General features: G+C 41.9%; 1 protein-coding gene across 1 annotated transcript in view; it reads right to left on the reverse strand.

The window, feature by feature from the left end:
- The window catches only part of LOC140245903 (uncharacterized), a 57,631-nt gene extending 43,168 nt beyond the window's left edge, over positions 1-14,463 (reverse strand). Inside the window, exons 1-2 of the mRNA XM_072325380.1 lie at positions 14,213-14,463; positions 8,547-8,748 (exon numbers count right to left, since the gene is read on the reverse strand). Of these exons, the coding sequence (XP_072181481.1) occupies positions 8,547-8,747 (201 nt within the window). The 5' untranslated portion in view covers position 8,748; positions 14,213-14,463. The remainder of the gene's footprint in view (positions 1-8,546; positions 8,749-14,212) is intronic.
- Positions 14,464-24,428: the final 9,965 nt, after the last annotated feature.

The following is a 24,428-nucleotide window of genomic DNA, read 5'->3' on the forward strand; positions in this document are numbered from 1 at the left end:
CAGCTTATTGTCTCAGCTACAACATACTAAAGTTTCAGAGGAAATGAAGCAAAATCAGCTGAGATAAATGTGCTTAAACGTTGTTAAGTCAATGCATGCTTTAAAAAAAAAATCACCTCCCATAGACAATACACGTAAACTTGTCCGATTTTGCGTCTTTACCTTTAATCATAATTTAAGGTATGATGACGTCATCAAATATCAAAACCATGACATGGACTTAAAAGGCAAATGTTCAAAATACAACATATCTGAATTTGGGATAATATTGAGCTTAAACAACAGAGATACGAGCAAATGAATGTCAGAAACAGTACCTTAAAAAAATTAATTCCACTTTTTTGATTTCAGATGACGATATGATGACGTCATATTGTAATTATGGAAATAATGATACTTGAAACGTTATTTTCAATTCATATGCTTTTGTAATATGCAATAAAAACATAGGGTCACCTGACGTTTTAAAGAGCAATGGCGAAATAAACAAAGACATGTTTTTTCACTATATTTGCACATAGATGCGCACGCGAAATTTCAACTTTGACGCCAGTGCATTGCTTTGTTATTTGTCAAAATCGATCAGAAATCAATGGATATTGTTACTCAAAGTATCAGGAATCCAGATCAGTCAAAAAATGTGCATTTTCATGTTACTGACGCGCTGTGCGCGCGAAAATGCGCGGACGGACGCGCACGCGCAAAATTGTTTGAAACGCTTAAAATTGTCTGAAACTTCGAGATTTCCCATTCGAAAGTTGTTTTGAGCCTTTTAAATGTTTGACGCGCGCTTACGCGTCCTAGATGACGTCCTAGGTAATTAGCATCAGAGAAAGAAAGATAGAGCGTGACCTGAACTTTATGTCCACAAAAACTGATACAGAAAGGACCTTTAGTTATGAAGTTATGATCGATCATGTAACATGGTCCGAAAATCACAAAATGGCGCCTAGATGACGTCATAGATACGTTACTGTCATGAAAACCTTATTGTGGCTAGATATTGTCATGAGATATGTTGACTGAAAATGTCATGTTACTCCGTAATGTCATTCTTGAGATATTGACGACACAAAATAGGCCAGAAAGAAAGAAGAACGAGACATGAAAACTCGTCACATTGAGGACGAGTTAGGTGATACGCTTGTGGTCATCAGATGACGGTCATCTGTGATCGACAAAGAAAAGAATGTGATATAGGCACCTTGAAGTTATATTGAGCGTGCATGCGAAACCGTTTCTGTAACCACTCGGCCACGGGTCATCCACGGAAATGGTAAGACAAAAAAAAAAAAACAATGTATAGATATAACAGGGGGAAAGTCAATGCCCACTCAACTAACGTGGCCTGGTGAACATCTATTGCATTGCTAGACGGAGAAGCGGCCCTGTAACGACTGAGGTCACTATGCCATTTCTGGCAACTTGGGAAAAATACGTCCCGCAGACATAAAACCTATAATCGGCTGGTTTTGATACCTTGCCTTTAATCACAATTTTCAGTGTAATGACGTCATCAAATTACAAAACAATGACATCGTCTTGAAAGACAATTGTTCAAAGTACAACACCTCAGTCGTCGTCATTACATACTATGATCGGTTTGACAAAGTCAACCTGCAAAATGTTGCTGCAGTCGAAGCAATGTGGTCTCCAACACACAAAAAAGAGGGATATGGCGTGTGTGTGTGTCTGTGTGTGTGTATAGGTGCGTTTATATACGAACGTGATTTCTACATGGACGAATATGTAATACAAAATTGAAGTAAAAAAAGTAAAATAAAAAAAAAATGTTTCGTGATCTTGTGGGGTTTGAACCCGCAATCTCACGTCTCTGAGACGGCGCCTTTAACCACTCGGCCATACGTCTCGACGAGAAAATATGGGGAACGTAAACTTATGTATGTGAAAGATACATGGGGAATCGTTTTGTCCACATTCCATTTTCATTTTCAGTTTTAAACTGCAAAATTGTCAATCTGATGAGGAGATTTAAAAGAATAAAATGCATGATTACTGCAGCTTATTGTCTCAGCTACAACATATTAAAGTTTCAGAGGAAATGAAGCAAAATCAGCTCAGATAAAGGTGCTTAAACGTTGTTAAGTCAATTGATGCTTTTAAAAAAAATCACCTCCCATAGACAATACACGTAAACTTGTCCGATTTTGCGTGTTTACCTTTAATCACAATTTAAGGTATGATGACGTCATCAAATATCAAAAGCATGACATGGACTTAAAAGGCAAATGTTCAAAGTACAACATATCTGAATTTGGGATAATATTGAGCTTAAACAACAGAGATACGAGCAAATGAATGTCAGAAACAGTACCTTAAAAAAATTAATTCCACTTTTTTGATTTCAGATGACGATATGATGACGTCATATTGTAATTATGGAAATAATGATACTTGAAACGTTATTTTTAATTCATATGCTTTTGTAATATGCAATAAAAACATAGGGTCACCTGACGTTTTAAAGAGCTATGGCGAAATAAACAAAGACATGTTTTTTCACTATATTTGCACATAGATGCGCACGCGAAATTTCAACTTTGACGCCAGTGCATTGCTTTGTTATTTGTCAAAATCGATCAGAAATCAATGGATATTGTTACTCAAAGTATCAGGAATCCAGATCAGTCAAAAAATGTGCATTTTCATGTTACTGACGCGCTGTGCGCGCGAAAATGCGCGGACGGACGCGCACGCGCAAAATTGTTTGAAACGCTTAAAATTGTCTGAAACTTCGAGATTTCCCATTGGAAAGTTGTTTTGAGCCTTTTAAATGTTTGACGCGCGCTTACGCGTCCTAGATGACGTCCTAGGTAATTAGCATCAGAGAAAGAAAGATAGAGCGTGACCTGAACTTTATGTCCACAAAAACTGATACAGAAAGGACCTTTAGTTATGAAGTTATGATCGATCATGTAACATGGTCCGAAAATCACAAAATGGCGCCTAGATGACGTCATAGATACGTTACTGTCATGAAAACCTTATTGTGGCTAGATATTGTCATGAGACATGTTGACTGAAAATGTCATGTTACTCTGTAATGTCATTCTTGAGATATTGACGACACAAAATAGGCCAGAAAGAAAGAAGAATAAGAAAAAAGACAGATTTTGACAATCACAATAGGTGATACGCTGATAGCGTATCACCTAATAAGAAAAAAGACAGATTTTGACAATCACAATAGGTGATACGCTAAAAGCGTATCACCTAATAAGAAACGAGACATGAAAACTCGTCACATTGAGGACGAGTTAGGTGATACGCTTGTGGTCATCAGATGACGGTCATCTGTGATCGACAAAGAAAAGAATGTGATATAGGCACCTTGAAGTTATATTGAGCGTGCATGCGAAACCGTTTCTGTAACCACTCGGCCACGGGTCATCCACGGAAATGGTAAGACAAAAAAAAAAACAATGTATAGATATAACAGGGGGAAAGTCAATGCCCACTCAACTAACGTGGCCTGGTGAACATCTATTGCATTGCTAGACGGAGAAGCGGCCCTGTAACGACTGAGGTCACTATGCCATTTCTGGCAACTTGGGAAAAATACGTCCCGCAGACATAAAACCTATAATCGGCTGGTTTTGATACCTTGCCTTTAATCACAATTTTCAGTGTAATGACGTCATCAAATTACAAAACAATGACATCGTCTTGAAAGACAATTGTTCAAAGTACAACACCTCAGTCGTCGTCATTACATACTATGATCGGTTTGACAAAGTCAACCTGCAAAATGTTGCTGCAGTCGAAGCAATGTGGTCTCCAACACACAAAAAAGAGGGATATGGCGTGTGTGTGTGTCTCTGTGTGTGTATAGGTGCGTTTATATACGAACGTGATTTCTACATGGACGAATATGTAATACAAAATTGAAGAAAAAAAAAGTAAAATAAAAAAAAAATGTTTCGTGATCTTGTGGGGTTCGAACCCGCAATCTCACGTCTCTGAGACGGCGCCTTTAACCACTCGGCCATACGTCTCGACGAGAAAATATGGGGAACGTAAACTTATGTATGTGAAAGATACATGGGGAATCGTTTTGTCCACATTCCATTTTCATTTTCAGTTTTAAACTGCAAAATTGTCAATCTGATGAGGAGATTTCAAAGAATAAAATGCATGATTACTGCAGCTTATTGTCTCAGCTACAACATATTAAAGTTTCAGAGGAAATGAATCAAAATCAGCTGAGATAAAGGTGCTTAAACGTTGTTAAGTCAATTGATGCTTTTAAAAAAAATCACCTCCCATAGACAATACACGTAAACCTGTCCGATTTTGCGTCTTTACCTTTAATCACAATTTAAGGTATGATGACGTCATCAAATATCAAAAGCATGACATGGACTTAAAAGGCAAATGTTCAAAGTACAACATATCTGAATTTGGGATAATATTGAGCTTAAACAACAGAGATACGAGCAAATGAATGTCAGAAACAGTACCTTAAAAAAATTAATTCCACTTTTTTGATTTCAGATGACGATATGATGACGTCATATTGTAATTATGGAAATAATGATACTTGAAACGTTATTTTCAATTCATATGCTTTTGTAATATGCAATAAAAACATAGGGTCACCCGACGTTTTAAAGAGCTATGGCGAAATAAACAAAGACATGTTTTTTCACTATATTTGCACATAGATGCGCACGCGAAATTTCCACTTTGACGCCAGTGCTTTGCTTTGTTATTTGTCAAAATCGATCAGAAATCAATGGATATTGTTACTCAAAGTATCAGGAATCCAGATCAGTCAAAAAATGTGCATTTTCATGTTACTGACGCGCTGTGCGCGCGAAAATGCGCGGACGGACGCGCACGCGCAAAATTGTTTGAAACGCTTAAAATTGTCTGAAACTTCGAGATTTCCCATTGGAAAGTTGTTTTGAGTCTTTTAAATGTTTGACGCGCGCTTACGCGTCCTAGATGACGTCCTAGGTAATTAGCATCAGAGAAAGAAAGATAGAGCGTGACCTGAACTTTATGTCCACAAAAACTGATACAGAAAGGACCTTTAGTTATGAAGTTATGATCGATCATGTAACATGGTCCGAAAATCACAAAATGGCGCCTAGATGACGTCATAGATACGTTACTGTCATGAAAACCTTATTGTGGCTAGATATTGTCATGAGACATGTTGACTGAAAATGTCATGTTACTCCGTAATGTCATTCTTGAGATATTGACGACACAAAATAGGCCAGAAAGAAAGAAGAATAAGAAACGAGATATGAAACTCGTCACGCTGACGAGTTAGGTGATACGCTTGGGGTCATCAGGTGTCGGTCATCTGTGATCGACAAAGAAAAGAATGTGATATAGGCACCTTGAAGTTATATTGAGCGTGCATGCAAAACCGTTTCTCTAACCACTCGGCCACGGGACATCCCCGGAAATGGTAAGGCCAAAAAGAAATGTATGGATATTACAGGGGGAAAAAGTCAATGCCCATGCACTCAACAATCGTGGCCGCGTGAACATGTATTGCATTGCTAGACGGAAATGCGGGCTTGTAACGACTGATGTCGCTATGCCATTTCTGGCAACTTGGGAAAAATACGCGCCGTAGACATAAAGCCTATAATCGGCTGGTTTTGATACCTTGCCTTTAATCACAATTTTCAGTGTGATGACGTCTCTCATCAAAGTACAAAACAATGACATGGTCTTGAAAGACAATTGTTCAAAGTACAACACCTCCGTCGTCGTCATTACATACTATGATCAGTTTGACAAAGTCAGCCTGCAAAATTTTGCAGCTGTCGAAGCAATGTGGTCTCCAACACAAAAAAGAGGGATATGGTGTGTGTCTGTGTGTCTGTGTGTGTATAGGTGCGTTTATATACGAACGCGATTTCTACATGGACGAGTATGTAATACAAAATTGAAGAAAAAAAGTAAAATAGCTAAGTATTTTGTTTCGTGATCTTGTGGGGTTCGAACCCGCAACCTCACGTCTCTGAGACGTCGCCTTTAACCACTCGGCCATACGTCTCGACGAGAAAATATGGGAAACGTTATGGACTTGAAAGACAGTTGTTCCATATATAACACATTCATCGTACGTTGTCAGTTTGCTATTGACATGAAGATATATCACATGAATATGAGGCAGGTATTAGTACCTGTATGAAATTATTATAGGCATGGTTATCAAATTCCCCTAAAATTTCCTTATAATTGCCTTATTTTTACACACAGTTATGCTATCCCTTTAAACTCGTCACAGTTTAATTAGAATCATTAACATCATACATTAGTACCATATTCAGTTCCATAGCTGATCATGTTTGCTAATTAATTAAGATTAATTGTCTAGAATGTGTCATATGGCCAACCTGTATACATACGTATATACACACACACAATGCTAAATGTATGTATCAAACATCTGTAACACAACTTTGAACTAACTGTAGGAATTATCGCTGCACTTATCATCCATACTTTTTATCACTATCTGAAACTCCACAAAAACCACTAATTGACAAATAATCATCAATACAGAAGACTGACTTAAAGGAACAATGAAAATACCTTTTTTACAATGTATAGCTTGTTACATGTATAAATCAGCACAAAGTAACCACGACTACATTGTGTTACTGAATTGATATGAACAAATTTCATTTTGTAACAATATACTATATCAGTTTGAAAAGCCCAGCCTGCAAAATTTTGCAGCAGTCGAAGTAATGCAGTCTCCAACGCAAAACAAAGGTATGCTGTGGGAGTGTGTGCGTATAGGTGTGTTTACATGGAAACGTAATTTCTACATTGACGAAGGTTTAGTACTCCATTGAAGAAAAAAAAGAAAAAAAAATAATTGTTTCTTTCGTGCTCTTGTGAGGATCGAACCCGTACGTGTGCAACCTCACGTTTCTGAGACGACGCCTCTAACCACTCGGCCATACGTCTCGACGAGAAAATTGGAGGAACGTAAACTTATGTACGTGAAAGATGAATCAGGAATCGTTTCGTCCGCATTCCATTCTCATTTTCAGTTTTAAATTGCAAAATTGTCAACCTCATGAGGAGATTTCAAAGAATAAAATGCATGATTACTGCAGCTTATTGTCACAGCTACAACATACTTAAGTTTCAGAGGAAATGAAGCAAAATCAGCTGAGATAAAGGTGCTTAAACGTTGTCAAGTCAATGCATGGTTTCTAAAAAAATCACCTCCCATAGACATAACACGTAAACTTGTCCGATTTTGCATCTTTACCTTTAAACACAATTTAAATCATGATGACGTCATCAAATTTCAAAACTATGACATGGACTTAAAAGGCAAATGTTCAAAGTACAACATATCTGAATTTGGGATAATATTGAGCTTAAACAACAGAGATACGAGCAAATGAATGTCAGAAACAGTACCTTAAAAAATTTAATTCCACTTTTTTGATTTCAGATGATGATATGATGACGTCATATTGTATTCATGGAGATATTGATACTTGAAACGTTATTTCCAATTCATATGTTTTTGTACTATGCAATAAAAACATAGGGTAACCAGACGTTTTAAAGAGCTATGGCGAAATAAACAAAGACATGTTTTTCGCTATATTTGCACATAGACGCGCACACGAAATTTCAACTTTGACGCCAACGCATTCCTTTGTTATAGGTCAAAATTGATCGAAAATCAATGGATATTGTTGCTTAATGTATCAGGAATCCAAATCTGTCAAAAAATGTGCATTTTCATGTTGCTTACGCGCACTACGCGCGAAAATGTGCGGACGGACGCGAACGCGCGAAACGCTTAAAATTGTCTGAAACTTCGAGATTTCCCATTGGTAAGTTGTTTTGAGCCTTTTAAAAGTTTGACGCGCGCGTACGCGCGCGTAATAATGTCCTAGGTAATTAGCATTAAAATGTAAGATAGAGCGTGACCTGAACTTAATGTCCACCGAAAATGATACAGAAATAACCTTTAGTTATGAAGTTATGATCGATCATGTAACATGGTCCGAAAATCACAAAATGGCGCCTAGATGACGTCATAGATATGTTACTGTCATGAAAACCTTATTGTGGCTAGATATTGTCATGAGACATGTTCCCTGAAAATGTCATGTTATTCCGTAATGTCATTCTTGAGATATTGATGACACAAAATTGTCCAGAAAGAAAGAAGAATAAAAAGAAATAAAGAGAGATTTTGACAATCACAATAGGTGATACGCTGATAGCGTATCACCTAAAAAGAGAAATTTTGACAATCACAATAGGTGATACGCTGATAGCGTATCACCTAAAAAGAGAAATTTTGACAATTACAATAGGTGATACGCTGATAGCGTATCACCTAAAAAGAGAAATTTTGACAATTACAATAGGTGATACGCTGATAGCGTATCACCTAAAAATAAAGAGAGATTTTGACAATCACAATAGGTGATACGCTGATAGCGTATCACCTAAAAAAAAACTCTGTGAAACTCATAGGAATAAAGATTTAACGTGAACCACTAAAAATGCATGCATACTTTGTCGTCAGTCTCAGCTCTAAAGTTGAAAGACACTCGTGTGTGACGGCTGGTCCACTCGTGTCCGCAATCGATGCAACTGGCCTTCCCTTTTCCCTTCACATTGACCTTGGCGTTCTTCTTGGAGATATTTGACAGTGTCAAATTTTGACTGTCTTCCCACTCCTCAATCTCCTCGTCTACGATATACAAGTAGTCCATTCTGCAGGCGAGAAAAATACTATCTCCTTTTAATTTCTTACCAATGAATCTCGTCCCAATTCGAGCATCTTCTTCTTGGTCACACGAGGCAAAAATGAGGAGAAGTATCAAAACATAATCTCAGATTTGTCTTATGGTGATAATAAGTTTTAGCGAACTCGTGTAAAGCAACTCGGAGTACCTGCTTATTTATTGTTCTGTGAGATGGTTGATGATGTTTCACTTCAAAAACACAAAGACTTTGAGCCGAAAACGTGCGTTTATAACTTCATGTTATTGACTTAGTTACAACGACGATATCAGATTGTGATGTGGATAAAGATCGATAGTGCTGTCATATCTCCCTTCCTTAAAAAATAAAGATAGTTCAAACAATGGAAAATCCAATTGTATTTCATTTCTTTTTTCTTTTCTTCATTATCTCTCTTCTTCTTCTTCTTCTTCTTCTTTTTTGGTGTGTTTATGGGTATCCCAACTACATTACAAGTTTTACTGCCAAACATTGCAATAGACGATCCTCTGAGTTCTTTGCGTCGTTGAAAGCTCCACCTGTGTGCGCTTTAAATCAATGCTCATTAACAAAGTCCAATGCCCACTGATATCATGGGGTTGAAAAGGCGTCATTTTCTTCAGGCTATTGATCAAGTGCAGTCCTCAATACAATTCACATGATGGCTTAAATGTTCCAATGGATATGAAACAATCTTATACAATATCTTAAATCTTTTTTTTTTCTTCAAACAACTAAAAAACAGTCTGATCTTATGCGTGCACAGTTCTACTTCTTCATATAAATCCCAAGCTTTGTTGTTTTTGTTTTGTTTTGTTTTGTTTTTGGTTGCTATTGGCTGTTATTGTGCTTTCTTTTCAAACTACCCACGAACAAACTGCTGAACTTTGCTGGAATACGGATGTTTTGCCTGGTTATGATAGATCTTGTGGGCCAGATTTATTCATTGCTGCTGAGCATCGCGACCAGTGCTGGCTGACGTTTCTTTAGATGACACCCCAGTGGAGATTGTATCCAACTTCACGGACTGCTGGGTTGCTCAGGTTCCTTCTCAGGGTCCCGTATTTGTCAGGGTCAACCCTTTCTCCAATCTCCAACTCCGGAAGGGCACTGCCGAGTTGTCATACTGCTTTTTGGCGAGTTGCTTCCGGTGTATGATATTTTCTGGTACTCCCTCTACCACTTGTGGCTTAAGCAGTGCTTCAGGCGTTTGTAGAGAGTAATCATTCGTCGTGCCATCAACTTCTGTGCTGGACTATTTCAGTGCTATCAGGTGTGTTCCTCCAATCTAGGATAACTCGGAAGACATCCTCTCCTTGCCTTGCAGTTGTCTTCCCGATCATCCTTACGATCTTTACTGCATACCCCGCCTTTCCATTGCTTTGCGCATGCAGTGGTGACGAAGTCAGATGCTGACACTCACAGTAGTATACAAATTTAGCGTAATCTCGGCCGAGGAATTGAGGACTATTGTCGGACGTCGGTAATGACTCTGTCTGGTCGTCCATATCTTGCGAAATGCGCTACTGACGCACATAACCAGTCACATTGTCCAGTTCTCAGTAGGCCTAGTCACTGTAATGGTCGACTGTGATGAGATAATCATCATTCTTCAGTGAGAACAGGTTCTTTGAGACAAGAGAACATGTTGCGTTATCTTTTCTCTCACTGCTTCCGCTCCCAGATGGCTGCTGCGGCTTCTACTCAACATCAGCTAGTGGCCTTATTGCTCTGAGCACAATGGCCTTCATTCCCTTACACTGAATTTCGCTCTGCACAGTTATTTCATTTTTAAAGTGGTGTATGTTCAGCCCACAACAGGCACTTCCTCTCTGATCTCCGGCGAAGTGTTCATGACAATGGGTGTCAAAGTCTAGAGAACTGCATCTCTTTGTGTTTCCTTCTGTAAGCCGGGAGTAATGTGGCATCACTGATCCTCACATACTGACTCTGGTTGATTTGTTCCAGCTCATAATAGATCTATTTTTTTTTTCCTTCCAGTGTCACGCAGGTAGGCTCTGCTGAGCCAATATGCAAGCAGCATATCCTTCCCAGGGCAGCACTTCAGCTGGTCAATGTCGTATTTCTGTAGCCGAAGCAACATCCTCTCCAGCCGCTTCAGGGCATTGTGAAGGGCTCTCTTGAATATCGGGACCGACAGCTTGTAGTCAGTATACTCACCGTCACCTTTCTCCCCTGTATGAACAGATCGAACTTCTCTGCACTGTACACTATGGCCAGGTATTCTTTCTCAATTGAACATAGTTTTGTTCGGTCTTTACGAGGATCGTTGAGACGAAATAGACTAGTTGTCCATTCTGGTGTAGTGATGCATCACACTGGATCGTCACATCTTCCTTCATGTTGTAGTACTTCAGTATAGGAGCCTCTGTCAGTAGACCTGTAACTCATTGAGAGTTTTGTCATGGTCATCTCTCCATTCGAAATGGACATCTGCGTTCGTCTAGTCTCGGCAGAGATCTGGACAAGTACGTGACAGGTGACATCTCCAAGGAGACGTTGTATAGTACTCTTTTCTTGTTTGTGGGAGGTGGCATCTCCGCGTGGCATCTCCACCTCCACCTTGGCCTCCACCTTATCTTGCTCTAGCTTGAGACCATCACTCGTCAATAGATGTCCCATGTACGGCATTTTGCTGAAGCGCAGCAGCAGATTCTTCTTAAACAGCAGCTTTCAGGTTGACCTTTCGTGCTCTGTCCAGGAAGTTCTTGAGATTTCTGTCACGGTCAATCAGGGCTTCCTCCTGTGTAGCTCCACTGCCAAATGCCATACAGTTCTTTGCTACAACTTCTACGCAAGTCAGTATTTTAATGATCTCAAGTTGGCGGCGCTGAAACTCTTCATGCGCTGTCGATATGTCAAAAACAAGCAAACATGCGTTTCCATCGGTAACGACCGAAGGGTGTTGGAAAAGCTGTCAGTTCACTGCTTCACCTACCAAAAGCCATCCTTGGCACCCAGGACTGAGAAGATCTTCGCTTTTTTACATGTCTTCCAATAGGTTGGATATCTTTCGCCGTCTCCCTGAACCGCAGAATCTGCACTAATCTTTTTGCATGTTGACAGACTCTTTCCAGGATTTTTTTTTTTTGTCCTTGTTTTGTTTCTGCTTTGCCTAGGACTTAACTTTTCCTCCGGCTTCATCATTTCTGAATTTTGTTCGCACAAGGTGGATGCTTTCTTGAACTTGTACAACTTTCTAGGTGTAGCTGCTCTCATCTCACCCACTTCCAGAGTTGCTATGGCTTTCTTAAGGGTAAGTGTTGTGTCCTGCTCTCAGAAGAGGCGTGCTTGTGAGCCTGCTTAAACTTGCATCAAGTACCAAACTGTCTCTCATTTCCTCTTCCGGAGCTTCAAACTTCCAGGATTTGGTTGGTTGTCTCAAACTAAGTTTTCTAAGTTTTCAAAGTTTTCTAAGTTTTTTTTTTCCTTACACCTCTTCATCGCTTATTGGCAAGAAGGTATAGCCAGACTATCCTTGCACTCCTGTCCCATCATCACTGCTCGAAGAGTGGCTACTTCTTACCTAACTTTGTGGCAATAAGGTAATCGTCCCGTTATTCCTTAAATTCATTTCAGTTTGTTTCCAAATTCCCCTTGCAACACATCCACTGCGGCACAGGAATTTGACGAGACGCCATTCTCAGTAATTGGTAGGACTGCACGCCCTACGGACACTCGTGCAAAATCATAGATCGTACTTACAAGTTTATGGTGCAATTTCCAGCACTATGCAATGGTTTTACTCGTCAAATTCTGATTCAACGTCAAATTCTGATTTTATGTCCTGTCCCTCGGATAGGACATAAAAATGGAGGTCCCGTGTATGAGAGAGTCACGCAACTCATGCACGTAAAAGATCCCGCTTCATTCATCCATCGCAAAGAGCAGGGTGTTTAACCCGGTGAAGTGGTCCCACCGTACATCCAGCTGGACCCCATGGAAGACCAGCTTAACGTAGCTGAATATGGGCTATCCAGCCATCTTCTTAGATGGAAAATGAACAAACAAACGTAGCAGCAATTGTCTTTCCTAGTGATTTATATCACTCCAGCACATCCGGTACTCCTGACACCACGTTTCGCTTTGATATGAAGAGACTACGAGACGAGAATATAACTACATGGGTTTACTGAGCTTGGTACAACGACAATACCAGACTGTGATAAGGATAACGATCGATAGTAGTGTCACACATGGTATCTGATGGAATGATTTAGATCAAGTATTGGATGAGGTGAGGTTAGGGCTTTCAACTTTTTGCGAGATATCAAGAAACCACTTATGAAGTAATACAGAGAATACCATTTTAAGAGCAATTACGTGTTTATTAGATGAAAATCGGTTTTAAAATGGCTGAGATGTCCAAAAAAAAAAAAACAAAGTAAGACAAAGCGATCTTAATAAGGGTGGGTCCCACCTTTAATCAGCATTGCGCTGTTTTGGATATCTCTGCCATTTCAAAACCAATTTTCATCAAATAAACGTTGAAACCCTCTTGAAATTACATGCTTTTTCATATTTCATAAGGGGTTTCTCATTATTTCATAAAAAAAAATGTTAGAAACCTGAAGTGAGGTATCAACTAAAACTATACGATCCCTTTAACTAAACAATTTGAATGGAGATAGATATCGAGCAGATTCGCGATGCAAAATGGAAGGTTCTACTGCTCACATGTCAGCATTGCTTGGCAGCAGAGCTATATAGTGTGACTACGTGCATGATATCACAACATCAATGAAGTTCAGCGGAAGTTCAGCAATGAAGCGGAAGTTCAGCAACATTTATTGTCAGCCCTGCTGCAAAAACAAGTCACACCACGGGTTAACTCACAGTTAAGCATGCACCCACTGCATATAGTAGGAATGTAAGTTGGTAAAAGGGACCTATATACACCTCCGATATGTGATGAAAACAGAATATTACTTTTGAAATTGACAGAGATTTTGGTAAGTCATCTAAGAAAAAACAAAGTGGATTGCGTATTCTTTCGTCCTATTTACACAGTATAAAAGTTTTGTTTAACACCTGCAGTTAAGTCTAATCGAGTTGAGTCAATCTTCTTATCATGTCACGTACAGTATATGGGGGGTGGGGTGTTTGTATTTCTTGTTGTGAAAACAAGATGGAAGAAGTGTTGAACAATAATGTGGAAATAAACCCGACGCATGTATCATTATTTTACCTCTTTTACAGTATTTTGATAATTCTATTGCTCTTTATCAGACTTTGTCAACCCTAGAAATACCACGAATACCATAAATCATATTGATGGAATTGCACTAAAAGAGAGGATAGTGGAACCAAAAGAGAGTTTAAAAGCTTTACATATTATCACATACGAAGACAATTATAAATTGCATCAGAACAACAACAACAAATCACTAACAACACAGAGGTAATCACCATATGTCCCCATTGATCAGCTTACCTGGAATGCAGATTCAACAATCTTGTCAGCTGGGAGTGATGCAGTTTTATGCTGGCTTGTCAGACATATGCAAAATCTTGGAGGTTTGTTTATTGAGAACAGACGAGTATAGAAGCGTACGCAGTGCGCTTCTTTGCTTAGAACGTCTGCGTTTATACTGAGCATGCTATGAATGAGCTTGATAACGCAGCTGGCAACGGCGTAAATCCGTACTGAGAAGTGGGGGGAGGGGATGATCGGCGATAGTCACCATCACCACGATTACAAGCCCATAATACCTAGTTCACACCGACGCCGAATTGATGGCGAATTAAATCGGCGAGCAAAGCGGCGGCAAAGCGTAACAAAGCTTGATTAAAGCGTAAAGACCGTAATAGAGCGTGAGAAAGCTTTGAGCAATTCGGGACATTCGGCAAGAGCTCCAAAAAATGTTAAACTGTTTAAAAATTGTAGGCGATCTGTCACGAATTGCGTAAAGCGGGGAGAGCGTATTAAAGCTTATCAAAGCGTCACAAACCTTAACAAAGTTTTGCTCAAAGCGTAGGAAAGCTTAAAGGTATACTATTTTAATCTAACAATGGCCTTTCCAACGAATATATGGGTCATATAGATATCAAAAATGGGAAAGTTCGGTTAATAATTGTATCCATATTTTTAAGATGAATTTTTCATTTTCCATATTCTGACACTTTACCCGATGCTATGCCCCGCCCGCGAATATTTTTTTCGTACATGGAAACGCTATGGGATATGAATTATTCATAAGTTGAGCTAAAAGACTGAAGTGCGCAAGCGCGTGGGCTTGCATCAACAGACTCGACTCGCACAGGCCTACTCTCTGTGTCAACACATGCAGCGCACGCCCGATGCAGCGAGCTAGCTATTACTAGGACTTAGTACCTGGAGATGTGTATGTGTGTGTGTGTGTGTGTGTGTGTGTGTGTGTGTGTGTGTGTGTTGTGCATGTCTACGTACGTGCGTAAACATGTCACTGCACTCACAAGGTTCGTCCGATCAACGAACAACATGCAAGAAACTGAACTGTCGCTTGCGATGGCTCTACAACACACATCACATTGCACACATATAGCACCCTGTACATCAGATACATCACGCTCACATATCGCGTACGTCTAATTGACTTATCAGTTTGAAAACACAGAACCAGACTCTACTCAAGTTCGGTCTACTATTATTAGTTCACATGTGGATTGGTAATGATCTTATTGTGATTCGAAAGTGCACTCGAGATGCTCGAGTCACCATGTTCACTGGCAGCACTGAGAAGTCGATTGTGAATACACGTCCGCTTCATAAATCATAGCCAAGTACGAAGTAGGCCTACTGTGGTAACGGCGTATGAATACTAGTACCCGTAATCCACAAAAATGTTGTGCAAAAGATTTCGGAAGAGCTCTAATTTGGCCATTTATGCATGTACGAATAGTGGTAATGTGGCATCAATTCCAAGCCTATGTATGTAGAGGTTGTGACTTGTTAAGTTGTACATTTCACGCGAACTACGCATGTATCTGCTCTCCTATCCACGCCGGCTGCCCTGGCTGACAATCACGATGCTCTCCGCTCCCCGCATATTTCCAGCGGGGTTATGCCCCAGTCACACGGTGCTTTACGATGGGTTACGTCCGCCGCGGATAGATACGAATGAGTGGACGCAGGGGGACGCAGCATGGACGCGGGCATTCGCAGGGACGTATGTAGACGTAACTGTCCGTAACTCATCCATAAAGAAACGCAAAATGACGGCGGCAAGCCTGCGAAATTTTGAAATGTTCAAAATTTCGCAGAGGGACTCCACGGATGCAAACTTACGCAAGTAACCGTAACCAAACGTAACTATCCGTAACTGAACGTAACTACCCGTAGCTTGGACGCAGACCATCCGCAAAAAATTTTACCTCCCGTCAGTTTGCGTTCGTTTACGTCCACCGTAAGTATCCGAAAATAACCGCAAGTTAACGTGTCACAACACTTTCGTCCGCTTACGGATACTTGCGGACAGTTACGGATGCTGCGGACGATTACGTCCTTCGACGTTTTCCGTTTTCCACTCGCATGGGAACACAGAGACTCGTGGGAAGCCACACAACTCATGTTGCCAAGCTGCAGCGCATTTACCTGAAGGAATGCTACAACACAGTCGGAGCGGTGGAGAGACAGAACCGCATGGTCAAATTATAAAATGATCATTTCAGGTGGCACCCATAGGCCTACTCATGACATCGGTTGTCCCTTGTGCTGAACTCTTTTTTCTTGCACTCTTTGAATATGTATTTTTTCGAAAAAGGCAATATTTTGGGTAGGGGATGGGGTGACAGCATTTTATTCACTTTTCTGGCCGGGGAAGGTGTGGGACAACGATAACTATATAAAATGAGAACGAATCTAATATAGGTTTTCCCGGCCAATTTCGCACTTTTGTCAGTCCAATTCCTAATTTCTGCATTCAATTTAGCAAAATTTAGCGTAGATGACATGTTCGGTAGTTCAAGTTTATGATCTCTTCATTCAAATTCATTTTGGAGCATTTAAATTACATTTCTCCTCATTCTAATTAACACTTTTTCAATTGAAATTCGTAAAACAAGCACCATTTCGTTATTCTTTCATTCAATTTAGATTGATATAGTCACTTGATCACGGACATGCTGCACTCGTTCATCATTTTTGGGCATCCAATTTAACATCTTTTGCAGTCAATTTAGCACGCATGTTTATGCTTTGGTTCTTTCTTCAGTTTTTTTTTTCCAACAAAGTTATTGCTTTGCAAGCGTCATTACATTTCATATTTTCGTACTCATTTTAGAGATTTTGGCAACAGTTTTTTTTTTTCTTCAATTTGTTTAGTGAGTCTTTTAGTCCGAAGATAGTGCATCATGTGGCCACAACTTATCTGGCCGTTGAGCGCTTTATTCTGAGTGTGTCGGCCAGTGCTAGGAAGTCAAGGTTATGATCATCAATGTTCCTATAATTCTTTTTCTTTCTTCTTGAGAAATACGTCTGTATCTAACTTGTGCTGTCATGACTGTAAGAAGATGAAGTTAATCTGTAGTATTGGTACATGTAGGCCTAAAATGACATGTATGACAGAAAGGGGGCGTTACAGAACAACAAACTCGAGTTATATAGGGTCAAAAATATGATACTTTTACTACTTAACAGTGCGTGTATGAAACAAAAAAGTCACATAGAAATACGCGTTTAAATGACGTTACCTTTTCAAAAAAGAAATAACATGACGTTAATTTGAATGAACATGTTTGGAATTTGACTGTCCATACGCGAAATTAAATGACTGAAATACCCCTTTCGGCCAGCGCTGGCGAATTTGAATGACTGAAGAGCACGTGCCAATTTGAATGCCTGTTTTTCGAATTCGAAAGGCACATGTGCAAATTTCATTGCTCGAAATGCTAAATTGAACGACCAACTTGGAATTTTGAATGACAGAATGTGCAGTGACGAGGATTTTCGCTAAATTGAATGTACCTTTTATCAAATGGACTGACAAAAGTGCGAAATTGGCCGGGGAAACCTATATTTCTCTATAATCTTACCCACTTTAGGCTCCATACACACACATACACACACACACACACACACATATATATATATATATATATATATATATATATATATAGTACTTGTGTGTCGGAGGGGTGTTTGAAAGTCCTGTCTTTTTTTTTTTCTGGAAATTTGATAAGCACTGATTTATTATAAAACTCTCCTTAACATAACCCATAACAGTATAAAAGTCATGAATATCGCTGCACAATGACAGCGTAACCACAGTTTGTCTATTCTATGACTGCTTCTCTAATGTTTAACTTATCGATCTATATTGTATTTTATTTGTGGTATAACTATGTTATGTATTCTTTACATTCATGACGCTTAATCATATATTATTTGAGTTGCACAAATAAAATTGCAACTTCAAGTTCAAAATTTCATATACCTTTTATTACTGTAAAGCAAATTTTAGGATTACGATTTTTTTCACAACTTGTATTATACGTCATTCAATTTCAGTTTTCCCCAGTGTACAATGCAAGACAGTCCAATATGTGATAGCCTTGCTGTCATAATACACTGACTTAGCAGGGATCGTCAGAGAAAACCACATTGTCCACAATTATATATAACAATCTGTAACTATCCGTAACCATCCGAAAATATCCGCAACTCTCCGCAAGTGTTCAAAACTATTATGTGCCAATCCGTAAGAATATCCGCAAGTGGACGCAAGTATTCGCATCTGGTCGTATCTGTTCGTATCGCCGCATTTTTCCCCCGTATGTTTTGTACACATTTTCTGGTGACGGCAAAGGATCCGCGGGAGTCCGCAGAAAAAATTACTTTTTTGGACGTAACGCCGGACGCAGAGCATTATGTGACTGGGGCTTTACGTAGGGCGTTCATGAACTCGAACTGCGAATCGAATGCAAACTAAATAGCGAGCACGTACGTACGCATGCAGTGATCACACGTGATCATGTATGTAAATATGTACAGTATGCGAGTCCGTTCATCCTGTACAAATTGGCCAAGCTATAGAAGTCCACGCGCTTGCGCACGTCAAAATTTAAGCTCAACTTATGAATAATTCATGTCCCATAGCGTTTCCATTTACGAAAAAAATATTCGCGCCCCGCCGCTAAAAATCGGCGATATTCACTCGATCATGTGACCTGTGACCTCACAACCAGACGACCGACGCTCGATCCCAGTCGGTCATCGCGTATGTTACGTATGTTTCGAGTGTTGACACTTTCTGTTTCTTGAGTTGTTGTCGGATATTTAGCGAAAATGCCACAGCGATGTGTTGTTGCAGGATGCAGCAACACCACAAAAGATGGTGTTAGTTTGCATCAATTCCCAAAGGACGAAAACATTCGCCGAATGTGGACTGCAAAAGTTAAATTGACTAGAGCAAAGTGGAGTGTGCCATCGATCGGAGAGCAGTGTGATTTGCAGTACCCATTTCAAGGAAGACGATTACGTCGAGAGTGGGATGCATTCCCACCAGTTTGGAATTTTAAAAAAACAAAAAACAAAACGAATGCTGAAGTCATCAGCGGTACCAAACATCCAGCTGAATCCTGCTTTTTGTGTGAAGGTTGCAATTTGAATGGACTATGAATTAAATCTTGAATTTTGCTTGAATTCTATCTGTTCACCACTTGAATGGTTTAGTAGAGATGTCTGCAGTTACTTGTAATGTTACTAATTTTGCCAGAATGTCCAAAATGCGAGGGTGTGGAATAATTTGCATGCAACCGTACTTATTCATAGGCCTACTATAGTGCTAATACATGTAGGCCTACTAATATCCCACGTGTACTGGGAATTATCTGCTTCATTGAAGGAATTCAGGTCCGCTTCAGGCCCGAGCTAACATCAGCATAAAATGTATCTTGATTTTTCGCTTGGTCTAAATTCAGTGACACATGCAGGGGTGAAAGAATAGAAAAAAAAACAAATAAAGAAAAAGAGGGATTTTGCATGTTCTGCTTTGTATGTTTGTATGCGGTGTGTGTTTGTATGGGTAACTTTTTCCAAAACTAATGAACCAAAAGTGGTCATAAACATTTCAAGATCTTTAGGACAATTGCAATAGTCACAGTATTTACCATATGCCTCTAATGCCGCACAAAACTGAACTGAAACCAGTAGGGAAAGTGTAGCACTAATAAATTTTGCATTTGCGGTTACAAAGCTAGGTTACTAAGTAAATCCCGCTTCAAAAATGGGCTAAAGCTGGACTACAGTAAAAGGGATATCAGACATTTTGTGTGACTGTTGCACTGAAGTGTGAATGCAATTCAAAGGAAACCTACAGTTGATGAATTCCCAAAATTGATTTCATACCTTAGAGCCCCAAGAATTCATTTGCTGGAGGTAGTACTGTAACCCGTCTTTGTTACAAGAAGACTGGCTACGAAAATAACTCTGTAAAACAGGAGGCAAGAGACGAGGAATGGTTAAGGTGATATCGACGTCGGACGAACTGCGATAAGTCGCCGAGTGGTGTTCTTGACTTCCGGTGGGGGATATTTGCATATTTTAAACAATTTAATACCAGACCAAATTACCATAAAATAAGGGCTTCATAAAGGCGGTTCACGACGACGTGTGGTCACGTGACCGGCGAAAGGGAAGGTTCTAGAATCCCGTTCACACGTGATTCAAAATGCGGGAAGGGGAACATGTTATACATTTAAAATTCTATTCTCGTTACCAGCCGCCTGGTTACACTCTCCCCCTCTTTGAAACTATGCCGCCCACGGCATTAACTAATACCATCGGAACACAAGCTCTGGTCAACGCCAAATCCTTAAATTCAATTATCATCAATGGTCAATTACAATTCCTAGTCTGGCTCTCTCAGCAGCCATGGCCGGACTCATCCAACGCGCCCACAATCGTCGACCAGCTTCCAGCTTTCGATGGTAGATGGACACTGCATTTATGCGGCCAAGTACAGTGTATTGTAGCCGGTCAATGGGTTTTGGGTGCCTGGTGCTGCGTCGTGGCTGGGGCGTGTCCTCGCTCCCTTCACCCTGGCAGGCCGTCGTCCTGTCTTCCGGAGGAGTTTCCTGTCCCGCGGGCTGGCGATCTTCCAGGAGAGAAGGTGTGTCCGATCTAGGGGCTTCAACGTGTGGCGTGGTAGGGTCTGATTCGGTGACAGCTTCTGTGGGATTTAGGTCGTCGTGATCTTGGTCTGGTGCGCTTGGAGGTCGGTCAGGGCTCTCGAGGGTCTGTGGGATGTAATCCCGATGTTCAGGAGGCTGGGGAAGGTTGTCGATGTGTGAGGAAACATGTCTATGTCTCATTACTGCCCAGTCATCCCCAAGGCTTGCGTGATCTGGAGCGACAGATAGAGGTCCTTCAGCCTGCGAAATACCTGATTCCTCCTCTGGGACGTTTCGGTCAGGATCCAGGACTTCTTCAACCGGGAGGAACATGCACAGCGTTAGTAGGTTCCTGTGGACAGTCCTCTCACGGCTACCATCCACCTTCTCTATACGGTAGATCGGTAGGTCTGGGTGCTTATTTCTTATGACATATGGGATGGGTTCCCATTTGTCTGCAAGCTTACGTCCGCCTACCGTTTTGTCCATGACCAGCACCCGGTCACCTGGCAGCAAGGGTGATAACTTCGCCCTCTTGTCATGCTGGCCCTTTTGGTGGAGCTTGGAGGAGGCTGACGCCGCCGCGGCAACTTCGTATGCCCTTTGCAGCCCATCACGGAAGTTAGAAACATACTCATCGTGGGTTTGGTCCTCTTGAGTCTCTTGTAGGCCGAACATCACATCGACAGGAAGGTTTGGATGTCTTCCAAACATCAAGTGGAATGGTGCATATCCTGTCGATTCATGCCGTGTTGCATTATAGGCATGGGTGAGACGACCAAGGTGCTCCTTCCAGTCAGCCTTATCCTCCGGTGACAGAGTGCCCAGCATGTCGATCAAGGTTCTGTTGAACCTTTCGGTAGTTCCGTTGCCCTGGGGATGGTAGGCTGTGGTCCTACTTCTTTGCACACCCGCAACTTTACAGAGTTCCGCCATAAGCTTGCTCTGAAAGTTGCGTCCCTGATCTGAATGGATCCGCCGGGGGAATCCGTAGTGCACAAAGAAATTTTTCCACAGAGTTCGTGCAACCGTAGTGGCGTGCTGGTCTCTGGTCGGGTAGGCTTGTGCGTAGCGGGTAAAATGATCAGTGACTACGAGCACATTTTCCACTCCACCCTTCGACTTCTCCAACTTTAGGTAGTCAATGCAGACTAATTCCAGGGGCTCCGAGGTGTGGATGCTGTTCAAGGGGGCACGATTGTTGGCAGTTGGCGTCTTCCGGAGGCAACACCGCCTACATGTGATGCACCACGCCCTAACATCCCTCGCCATCTTCACCCAGAAGAAACGCTGCCGTACCGAGTCCAGAGTCCTCTCGAATCCTGGATGACCGATGTCATCATGGAGGTGTCCGAGTACCAACCTATGATAACAGTGTGGTAGGACGAGCTGGAAGCACGTTTTTCCTGCCTGATCCTGGGATCGCCGGTAGAGTACGCCATCCCTGAAAACTAGACGTTTTACTTGGTGGAGCAGTGTCCGAGCGTGCGGGGTCATTCTACTCAAGTCAGACCTTCGGAGTTTCACCCCTTGCTCGAGCAGTCTGATGATCTCAGATAGGTCAGGATCTGCTAACTGTTGCCGGCGCAGTGTGTCTGGGGACAAATTGTCAATGGAGGGTGTACCTGGTGGAGGGTCATCATTGCGTCTCAGTATCGATGGATCTCCAATGAGGTTGGCTGCGAGCTGGGGACAGGTCAGGTAGGGTGCATCACCGTCAGGCTGCTGCAGCACGGCCATGACAACCTTTGGATTACACATAGAGTTACTCATTGGGTCCGCTGAGTGTTGTTCTGGCAACCGGGAAAGGGCGTCAGCTGCGTTGTTGGACCGTCCACTCCGGTACTCTATGCTGAAGTCGAAGTCGGCAAGGGCCGAGGCCCAACGCTGGCCCGTAGCATCGAGTTTTGCGGATGTGGTCACATACAGCAGTGGGTTGCTATCGGTAAGCACGTGGAAGCGCCGTCCGAGGAGATACTCCCTAAACTTGTCCGTCACTGCCCATTTTAGCCCTAGAAACTCCAGTTTATGTGCAGGGTACTTCTTCTCTGACGGCGTTAGACTCTTGCTTCCGTAGGCAACAACCCGTTTCTTCCCATCTTGCATCTGGGAGAGCACAGCCCCAAGGCCTGACCCGGACGCATCCACCTCCACAAGAAAGGTCTCGTTGAAGTCTGGGAAGCCAAGAATTGGTGGTGAGGTTAACCGATCCTTTAGGGTCCTAAAGGCCTCCTCCTGCACCGGGGTCCATTCAAAGGGAGGTGGTGGTTTCCTGGACTTCCTCTTCTTGCCTCCTCCTTCCGTCAGTTCGTACAGGGGCTTCGCTATTGTGGAGTAATCTTTAACAAACCGCCTGTAATATCCCGTAAATCCCAGAAAGCGGCGAACATCCCGACTGGTCTGGGGCCGTGGCCAGTCTGCAACCGCCTGGATTTTGTCCGGGTCTGTCGCGATACCATCTTGGCTGATGACATGGCCAAGGTAGTGTACCTCTCTCTGCAAGAGGTGGCACTTTCGCGGCTTCAGTTTTAGTCCATGTTGTCTCAGTCGGTCGAAAACAAGTCTCAGTCGGGTCATGTGTTCCTCAAATGTCTCCGAAAACACAATGACATCGTCAAGGTAAATGAGAACTGACTCAAAGTTTTGGTCACCTAAGCAGTTGGTCATCAGCCTCTGAAAGGTCGCTGGGGCGTTCTGTAGCCCAAAGGGCATACGAATGCATTCGTAGAGGCCCATTGGGGTAGTGAAGGCTGTCTTCGGTCGATCCTGGTCAGCTACCTTGACCTGCCAATATCCGCTTGTCAAGTCAAGGGTAGAAAAATATCTTGCTTTGCCAAGGGAGTCAAGGGCTTCGTCAATCCGGGGCATCGGGAAGGCGTCTCTGCGGGTTTTACTATTGAGGCGTCGGTAGTCGATGCACAATCGAATGGTACCATCCTTCTTATGCACGACTACAATGGGGGATGCATAGGGGCTGGTGCTCTTCTGGATAACGCCGGCCTCCTCCATCTCTTGGATGTGTTTCCGGACGTCCTGATATTGTGAGGGAGGGATTCGACGGTAGGGTAGCCGGAAGGGTTCGTCGTCGACAAGGGGGATTTCATGTTCGACTCCTGTTGCACATCCGTAATCAAAGTCGTGTTGGGAGAAGACATCTGCATATTGTTGAAGGAAGGAGGCCATCTCTACTTCCTCTTCTGGGTTGGCGAAGAGGGAATTAGACAAATCTAACTCGGGGGTTGCATTCATTGGGCCACGTGTAGAAGGGGAATCCACTGCTAAACTGTTCAGCCTAGCAGACTTACAGTCCTGGGGATGACGGGGGTCTTCGTAGGCATGGGCGACGTATAGTTGTGCTATTTGTGTTTCGGGTTTACTCTGAGGGGCTGGTCTGAAAAGTTGAGTACCCTAACTGGAACACTCTTACCCGGCGAGACGTCGACCATAGTCCGTCCTACAGCCATATGGAGACCAGGTAGAGTCGGGTCGAGTGGTTCGACCAGAGCGGTGCATGCTTGCCAAGGTCCCGTCGGTGGACGGCAGGGAAGGTCAACCTCTTC

The sequence above is a fragment of the Diadema setosum genome, unplaced genomic scaffold, assembly GCF_964275005.1.
Source record: "Diadema setosum unplaced genomic scaffold, eeDiaSeto1 scaffold_57, whole genome shotgun sequence".
Lineage (NCBI taxonomy): Eukaryota > Metazoa > Echinodermata > Echinoidea > Diadematoida > Diadematidae > Diadema > Diadema setosum.